Here is a 9,973-nt window from a genome sequence, read left to right as displayed (position 1 = left end):
CTGGTGCAGCGTCCGGTGGTCCTTTTCCAGCAAATCTTCAAAGTTCCTTCGCGCTGCCTGTTCCCAATCAAGTCCCAACTTGAATAAGATCCAAATAAACATCAATTGGGACTGATGTGAGTGACCTCTCTCAAACCCTCATATTTTTCAATACTTGTAAGTAAATCTAGTTGCTTGTCAAGTCTGATCCAAGGTTAAGCTTCTTCACACGCTTTTCGGCGGTTATCTTAACCATGTTAGACAAGCCCTATATGAATTGCCAAAAATTAAACATGTTGTATATTACAATGAATGCAAGGGACAACACAAGCTCAATTTTTAGTGAAGTTGCTAAAGTCAAGTACATTGAGCTCATTCCACAATCTACAAAATGTAGCCTCATCTAGCGGTTTAGTAAAGATATCCGCTAATTGATCTTCGGTTCTTACACCTTCTAGTGATATATCATTTTTAGCAACATGATCTCTTAGAAAGTGATGGTGGATATCTATGTGCTTGGTGCGAGAGTGTTGAACCGGATTATTTACAAGTTTTACCGCACTTTCATTGTCGCACAAAAGAGGTACCTTTTCTAGAACTACACCATAGTCTAGCAAAGTTTGTTTCATGTATAAAATTTGTGCACAACAAGCATCCACGGCAATGTATTCTGCTTCGGCGGTGGACAAAGCCACACTATTTTATTTCTTGGAGGACCAAGACACAAGTGATCTACCAAGCAAATGGCACCCTCCGGATGTGCTCTTTCTATCCACTTTGCATCCGACGTAATCCGAATCGGAATAGCCAACTAATTCAAATATAGCTCCTTTGGGATATCAAAGGCCAATGCTTGGTGTGTGCTTAAGATACCTAAGGATTCTTTTTACGGTAATAAAATGTGTTTCCTTAGGATTAGCTTGAAATCCAGCACACATACACATACTAAACATGATGTCGGGCCTAGATGCGGTTAAATATAACAAGCTACCAATCATAGAACGGTAGAGAGTTTGATCAACCGGGTTACCTCCCTCATCTAGGTCGAGATGTCCATTAGTAGGCATTGGTGTCTTGATTGGCTTACATTCATTCATCTTGAATCTTTTGAGAAGATCTTTTGTGTATTTCTCTTGAGAGATGAAGATGTCTTCTTTCATTTGCTTGACTTGAAAACCAAGAAAGAATGTAAGCTCACCAACCATTGACATCTCGAACTCCTTCGACATCAATTCACCAAATTCTTTGTATGAGTCTTCATTTGATGATCCAAAGATGATATCGTCAACATACACTTGACAAATGAAGATATGTCCATCAAGCTTCTTGGTTAATAGTGTGGTGTCGACCTTCCTAATAGTGAAGCCCTTCTCAATGAGGAAGTTCCGAAGACGCTCATACCAAGCTCTTGGGGCTTGCTTTAGCCCATATAGTGTCTTGGACAACCTAAAAACATGATTAGGATATGTAGGGTCTTCAAACCTGGGAGGTTGATCAACATAGACTAGTTTATTAATAAAGTCATTTAAAAATGCACTTTTCACATCTATTTGATATAATTTCATTTCATGATGTGATGCATATGCTAGAAGGACACGGATGGCTTCTAATCTTGCAACCGGTGCAAAGGTCTCTCCAAAATCCAAACCTTCAACTTGAGAGAACCCCTTTGTAACTAGTCTTGCCTTGTTCCTCACAACAACACCTTGATCATCTTGCTTGTTATGGAACACCCACTTTGTTGCGATGACTCTTGCACCTTTTGGTCGCTTTTCAAGAATCCAAACTTCATTGCGAGTGAAGTTGTTCAACTCTTCATGCATGGCATTGATCCAATCCGGATCTTTAAGAGCTTCTTCTACCTTGGTAGGCTCATAGCAAGAGACAAAAGAGTGATGAGCAATAAATGAAGCAAATTTTTGAGATCGAGTCATTACACCCTTTGATGGACTCTCTATGATGAGATCTTGTGGATGATCTTATAGGAGAGGTGTATTTCTTCTATTGACCACTTGAGGAGGAGGTTGTGGAGCATCAACATCTTGTGCCTGTACCACCATTTGCTCATGGGAGATATGAGTATCTTCATTTTCTACTCTCTCATCTTTTTTACCATCTTATGGCACACTTGATGAAGAAGGTTGATCAATGACTTGTACATCATCTTCATCATCTTTTGGCTTGATGTCTCCCACCGGAATGTTCTTCATAGCCTCCCTCAATGGTTCATCACCTACATCATCAAGATTCTCATGTGCTCCTTGGGAGCCATTAGATTCATCAAATTCCACATCATATGTTTCTTCAACCAAGCCGGTGGCATAATTAAATACTCTATATGCTTTGGACTTTGATGAGTAACCAATAAGAAAACCAATATCACAACGTCTTTGGAACTTTCCTAGGTGTTGCCGCTTCTTGTAGATGTAGCATTTGCAACCAAACACCCTAAAGAAGGAGATGTTTGGCTTCTTCCCATTGAGCAACTCATAAGGTGTCTTGCCAAGAAACTTTTGAAGGAATAGGCGGTTGAATGCATAGCATGCAGTGTTGATTGCTTTTGCCCATAGAGCTTCGGGGGTGTTGTACTCATCTAGCATTGTCCTTGCAAGAGTGATCAAAGTCCGATTCTTCCTCTCAACTACACCATTTTGTTGAGGAGTATAAGTTGCAGAGACTTCATGCTTGATCCCAACTTCATCACAATAGGCTTCAATGTTTGTGTTGTCAAATTCTTTTCCATTGTCACTTCTTATCTTCTTGAGCTTCACTTCAAATTCATTTTGAGCTCTCTTGGCAAACTTCTTGAAGCAAGATGCAACTTTGGATTTGTCATAAAGGAAGAATATCTATGTATACCTTGAATAGTCATCAACAATCACAAGGCAATAGAGATTCCCTCCCAAACTCTTGTATGTTGTTGGTCCAAATAAATCCATGTATAGGAGTTCTAGCACTCTTGTGGTTGACATGAAAGCTTTGGTTGAATGAGTATTTGTAACTTGCTTGCCGGCTTGACATGCACTACAAAGCTTGTCCTTTTCAAACTTCACATCCTTCAACCCTCTCACCAAATCATTCTTCATAAGCTTCTTAAGTGAACCCATACCAACATGAGCAAGTCTTCTATGCCATAGCCACCCAAGTGTTGTTTTGGTGAATAGGCAAGTCTTCAAATTTATATCTTCGAAGGTGAAGTCCACTAGATATAAGTTGTATCTAAATCCATTGAATATCACTTGATTATCATCTACCTTGGATATAACAACCTCCTTCTCGGTGAACCAGCATTGGAAGCCAAGATCACACAATTGTTCAACGGATAGCAAGTTGAAGCTCAATGAAGCAACATATAGCACATTGGAGATGGAATGATCATTTGATATTGCCACTTTGCCCAATCCTTTAACCTTGCCCTTTGAGTTATCTCCAAATGTTATTTTCTCTTATCCATCTACCTCTTCATCTAGTGAGGTGAACATACGAGGATCACCGGTCATATGTTGAGTGCAACCACTATCAATAACCCAATGACTTCCATCGGTCTTGTAGTTCACCTACACACAAGAGATTCAAGCTTTAGGAATCTAAACTTGTTGAGGGCCCTTCACCTTCTCAACAAGTGACTTAGCCACCTAAATCTTCTTAGGCCTATTCTTGTTAGGGGGTCCTAAGAACATGACTTTCATCTTTCCACTAGAGTCCTTTCTAAGCATGTAGTGAGCATTGAAGGCAAAAGGTCTAACATGCTTGGGCAAGGGTTGTGGCGGTGGAGTTTGGCACTCATGAGCAAAGTGGCCTTCTTGTCCACACTCAAAACATCTCTTTGGCTTTGGCTTTGATTGTTGTTGTTGAGCTTGAGCCTTCTTCTTCTCTACACTTGCCACATATCCAATGCCACTTCTATCCATCTTCATAACGGTGTTAATAAGTAGCTCACTTTGGAGGTGCTTGCCTCTAGCAAACTTGCTCAACCCAATCTTGAGATGCTCTTTCTCCAACTTGAGCTTCTTATTTTCTTTCTTTAGAGCATCATCTTTCTTCTCTTCCTTAAGCTTCTTGTTTTCTTCTTTGAGCTTCTCATTTTCAAGGATCAACTCTTTGTCATGATCAAAAGTTTCTAGCACAATGGTGTTGTGGCTTTTCATCTCTTCAAGATCTTTCATGAGCTTCTCATTATCACTCTTGAGCTTGACATACTCATCATAGTCATTGCACTCAACCACTTGCTTGCCTTTGCTACTAGATCCTTGCTCAAAGCTCTCATCAATTAAATCATCACATGAAATAGCTATATCAATCTTAACAACATGGTTAGTAGCATCATGTGGCTCATTTGGTAAAAATTCTTGAGCAATAACAAGAGTATCATGATTGATCTTAAGAGTTGTATATTCATCTTTTAGCTTGTTGTGGCTAGTGATGAGCTCATTGTGCACCTACTCAAGTTTATCATGTTTATCTTTAAGCTCTTTCTTAGAAGATTTGAGCTCCTTGAGTTTGGATGATGTAGCATCATTAGTTTCTCTAAGCTCATTATTAGCCTTTTCTAATGTGTCGCACTTTGCTAAGAGTGAATCATTTTTAGCATCGAGCTTTTCATTTGTAGCTCTACTCTTTCTAATGATCTTAGTGTATTTCCTTAGTATGACAAGATCATCATATGAAGGTGAATCATCATCATCGCTATCGCTATCGTCATCACTAGCTTGCTCATCATCACTACTATCATCACTCTTAGTTACCTTGTGTTCACCTTTGGCCATAAGGCATAGGTGTGTAGAGGATGATGGCGATGGTGGCGGTGAATATGAAAGGTCAATAGCAATGGCGGCCACCTTCTCATTGTCACTATCATTATCGGATGATCCACTAGATGAATCAATGTTCGTGAGCCAATCATCGACGATGTAGGCCTTTCCACTCTTCTTCTTCTTGTAGAAGTCTCTCTTTTTGCCATCTCTCTTCTTGTATGGCTTGTTCTTCTTCTTCTCATCTTCATCTTCATTGTTTGAGTCATCCTTCTTGCCCTTGTTCTTGTTTTTGAACTTGTCTTTCTTGGGCTTGGGGCATTGATGTGCTAGATGACCAAGTTCACCACAATTGAAGCAATCCATTTCAGAGATTGGCTTTCTTCTAGAGCTTGTGAAGAACTTCTTCTTCTTGCCGTCAAACTTGATGCCACTCTTGTTTAGCTTCTTTAGCATCTTGACGGCTTTCTTCACCATGAGAGCAAGGTTGTTATCTTCATCTTCATCATCACTTGAGCTCTCATACTCAAGTCTTGCTTTGCCCTTGTCTTGACTAGCTTTGAATGCTAAGTCCTTCTCTTTCTTCTTGGTAGAGGATGAGCCATCTTGTGGCGTGATGTGCATATACATCTCATGAGCATTGATCTTTCCCAAGATTTGTGTCGGTGTAGCGGTGGAAAGATCACCTTGGTGTAGCACAGTCACAATATGCCCATATTTGTTAATGGGAAGGACACTCAAGATCTTTCTCACAACGTCGGATGGTGATATTTGAGTAAGTCCACGCCCATTGACTTCCTCTACAAGAACATTCAAACGTGAATACATCTCATTAGCACATTCTTTAGGAAGCATCTCAAATGAATTTAGCTTTTTAATCACAAGATGATAGCGTTCCTCACGCTCACTCTTGGTTCCCTCATGGAGCGCACAAACATCCGACCATAGAGCATGTGCATCTTTGTGGTTCCTTACGCGGTTGAACACATCTTTGCAAAGGCCTCTAAAGATGGTGTTGCGAGCCTTTGCATTCTATTTTTCATAATTAACCTCATCACCTTGTAGGTTAGTAGCATCCCGAGGTTTTGGGAAGCCTTAATACCAATGTCTAGAGCTTCTAAGTACGCCTCCATGAGGATTTTTCAATATGGAAAGTCATCTCTCTCAAAGATAGGAGGAGGTCCATCCCCGTGAGACATCTTGCTCTAAGCGATTAAGCTTAAAAATGTGAGCACGAGGCTCCAATACCAATTGAAAGGATCAAGATGCCCAAGAGGGGGGGGGGTAAATTGGGCTAATTCTAAATTTTCTTGTAATAATCAAATCATACGGTTAGCCCAATTAACCCCTTATGCCTAGAAAAGTGTTTCTATTGATCTAACGCACAACAGACTTGCAACCTATGTTCTAAACTTACTCTAGCATGGCAATTCTAAGAAAGTAAAGGCAGGTATTGAATTGCTCAAAGTAAATAGAGAGAGAGAGGAACGCGGCGATGTTTTGCCGAGGTATTGGAGAGTCGCCACTCCCCACTAGTCCTCGTTGGAGCACCCGCGCAAGGGTGTAGCTCCCCCTTGATCCGTGCAAGGATCAAGTGCTCTCTACGGGTTGATTCTTCGACACTCCGTCGCGGCGAATCACCCAAAACCGCTCACAACTTGAGTTGGGTCACCCACAAGCTCCGCCGGGTGATCACCAAGCTCCCAATCACCACCAAGCCATCTAGGTGATGGCGATCACCAAGAGTAACAAGCACGAACTCTCACTTAACCACGCGAAGCCTAATGAGAAGATGGATGCACACTTGGCTACTCTTGATTCACTAATGAGGCCACTCTCTTAGATTCTCAAATCTCAATCACTTCACTAGGACCTTGCTCTTCTTGGCACTCACAAACATGTTTCTCAGCTGTTGGAATGAGCAAAAGTATCTCTACACACGAGTGGAGCTTCTATTTATAAGGCAGCCTAAAAACGAACTGTTATGAGCTTCTGCGGGGTGATCGGACGCTCCGGTCAGTTTAACCCACATTCTAGTGATAATGTGTTGACCGGACGCTGGTAGGGTCCGGTCACCACTGACCGGACGCGTCCGGTCGCATTAAACCCTTACTGGAACTTTACTGTACTCGACCGGACGCTGAACTCCTAGGGTTCGGTCAGTACTGACCGGACGCGTCCGGTCGCAGATTCCCTTCTCTAGAACCTTACTAGAGTCGACCGGACGCTGCCTCTCAGCATCCGGTCACTTGACCTCTCTAGCGTCCGGTCGCACCGAACGTAGTCTGCTTGATCAAATGAACTGACTGGACCCTGCGGCCAGCGTCCGGTCGCACCGGAGCCAGCATCCGGTCAGCATTTGACCCTCCATTCACTTCCAACTCTCGAACATATGTGAATAAAGTTTGCTCCAAAAGATCTTAGGCATTCGTAGGAGCTACCTAGAGCTAGTTTTAATAAGTGTGCACCACACCTAACTCACTAGACTCACCTAGGTCAAGCTACCCATCCATACCCTCCTTAATAGTACGGCCGAAGGAAAAACAAAGTCCTAAACTACTCTAAGTGTCTCTCCAACTTCAATCGACACTTAGAAATAGTCATCCTTAACCTTGTCGTCCATCCTTTGAAAACCAAAATGATTTCCATCGTAGGGGCATGACAACCTTGATTGACCAATTAATCTCCATTACCATGACCTAACTTAATTGCCTCTGCAAAACACACGTTAGTCATAGTAATCTTGTATTGTCATTAATCACCGAAACCCAACTAGAGGCCTAGATGTTTTCACATAGGCACGAAGACCAACAAACATATATATACCAAGACGAGCCATGTACTGTTCTCTTTCCATGCAGATGAAAGTATCGAAGTAGTACAACAACAAGTACTACTACCACTACAACTACTACTATCACTACTTACTACTAACAATACTACTAACACTACTAACTACTACTAACACTACTAAGTACTACTACTAACTACTACAGGTGTAGGGCATACCTTCGCGACGAGAATGGTAACAACGAGGGTCGGGGACGACCACAGCGACGTGAGGGTCGATGGGCCTAGGCTGGCACCTTCCTTTCCCTTCTCCTCCTCTCTTCTCCCCTCCTCCTCTCGTCTCCTCTCTTCTCCCCTACCTCCTCCTATCTTCTGCAGTGGCCGCCGGCGGGGGCAGTGGCCGCCGACGGGGGAGGTGGCCGCCGAGGGGGGCACGCAGGCGGGGGAGGTGGCCGCCAAGGGGGTCGGCGTGGGCGGTAGAGGTCGGGCGGGCGGTGGAGGCCGCGCGGGGGCGGCGGCCGCGCGAGGACCCCGCGCGGGGAGGCGAACGGGGACGGGCCGCGTAGGCCGCCGCGTGAGGCGCCGGCGCGGGGAGGCGGACGGGGATGGGCGCCGCGGGGGCCCACGCGGGGAGGCGCGGTGGCCGGGGCGGAGGCGCGGGCCGACGATGTGCGGCGGCGACGGCTGAGGGAGAGAGAGGTGAGAGGGAGAGAGAAATGAGAGAAAGAGAGAGAGAGAGAGAGCGCCGGTCGGGCGCGGGTGAAGGGATAAGAGCGGCTTTGCCGAGTGCCAGATCGGCGGCACTCGGCAAAGTTAATTTTCTTCGCCGAGTGTCGTGATCTGACACTCGGCGAAGTTTTATAAAAAATTCAGCAGCTCTTTGCCGAGTGCTAGCTGGGCGGCACTCGGCAAAATATATATTTTTTTGTTTTTTGCCACCAATTTTTTTTGAAGCTTTAGTACACTACCACAAACAACATGTTTAAATCTGGGACATTTTCATTGCCTTTTGGCATATTTCTATAGTTTATTTTGTTTTGTTGAATTTTTTTGAAAAATGTAAGTTTGAACTGCAGGTGCATCGAATAATGGATTACATTCGTTCAAAAATGTTATCCTTGTTTCTTAGTGTAAATTTAGGCTAAATCCAGGAACTGTCTCGAAATTTCGATCAACGTGCTCACGGGGCAACGCCGTCAACTTGCGTGGGAGTGGTTTTTTAATTGTATAAAATGCGAACGAATTCCGAAAATCATGAAACTTGTTGAGTTGTCGTCATATCGTATGCGTATGCCGTGGAAAAAATTTGAAAAAGTTTCAACCACGTTGTCACGTACGATGCTCACAAACCAGGACATCTCCACATGTGATTTTCAATTTTTTTCCACGGCATACGCATACGATATGGCGACAACTCGACAAGTTTCATGATTTTCGGAATTCGTTCGCATTTTATACAATTAAAAAACCACTCCCACGCAAGTTGGTGGCGTTGCCCCGTGGGCACGTTGATCGAAATTTCGAGACAGTTCATGGATTTAATCTAAATTTATATTAAGAAACAAGGATAACATTTTTTGAACGAATGTAATCCATTATTCGATACACCTGCAATTCAAACTTACATTTTCTGGAAAAATTCAACAAAACAAAATAAACTATAGAAATATGCCAAAAGACAATGAAAATGTCCCAAATTTAAACATGTTGTTTGTGGTAGTGTACTAAAGCTTCAAAAAAATTGATGGCAAAAAACCAAAAAAAATATTTTGCCGAGTGCCAAACGGGGGCACTCGGCAAAGAGGACGTCGCTGGATGCCGTTAGGCCCTACCAATCTTTGCCGAGTGTCTGCCTTTGTCGAGTGCCAGCCTTTGCCGAGTGCAGGTCTTTGCCGAGTGTCAGGCACTCGGCAAAGGCCTCTTTACCGAGTGCCATATTTTGCCGAGTACGGCGTGAGGCAAAGCAGGTCTTTGCCGAGTGCTCGAAATTTAGCACCTGGCAAAGATCTTTGTACTCGACAAATCACGTGTTTTCCGTAGCGATAGGATTAGTACCTGAACATTACTTTGTCCCTAGGGCAGCTAAGCTGTGAGCGACAAGATTACAAGAACGTGGATTATGGGCTACCACAAAACTAGAAAAATTTCAAAGCAAATGAAGTTGGTGTCGATGCCTGTAAAATGTCCTTGAGAATATATAGAAACATTTTCGTTCAAGCAAAGCGAGCTCAATGGATTCAGGACAGTACAATAAGTTATTAGATGCCAAAAGCGTGACAAACGGTTTAATCGTAGTACATGCGCTTAAGCGCCATACCCTGTACATCTACTACGTCCTTTTTTCTGCCTGACGAGCGACGAGAAAACTGGCTGGTCCGCTGCAGCTATTCACGTCGACCGGGGTTTAGCGGCTGCATCTGCATGCCCTTCACATCTTCCGCCTCTTCCGGTGA

The 9,973-nt window shown here is 43.4% G+C and overlaps 1 protein-coding gene across 1 annotated transcript; it reads left to right on the top strand.

The window, feature by feature from the left end:
- The first annotated feature begins 7,752 nt into the window (after positions 1-7,752).
- LOC136455450 (glycine-rich cell wall structural protein 1.0-like) lies at positions 7,753-8,208 on the top strand. The gene has a single exon (XM_066455471.1). The coding sequence runs from the start codon at positions 7,753-7,755 to the stop codon at positions 8,206-8,208; it is 456 nt and encodes a 151-aa protein (XP_066311568.1).
- Positions 8,209-9,973: the final 1,765 nt, after the last annotated feature.

This window comes from Miscanthus floridulus, chromosome 5 (assembly GCF_019320115.1).
Source record: "Miscanthus floridulus cultivar M001 chromosome 5, ASM1932011v1, whole genome shotgun sequence".
Taxonomy (NCBI): domain Eukaryota; kingdom Viridiplantae; phylum Streptophyta; class Magnoliopsida; order Poales; family Poaceae; genus Miscanthus; species Miscanthus floridulus.
Note: the sequence above shows the minus strand (reverse complement) of the source record. Positions and strands in the feature narration are given on the sequence as shown.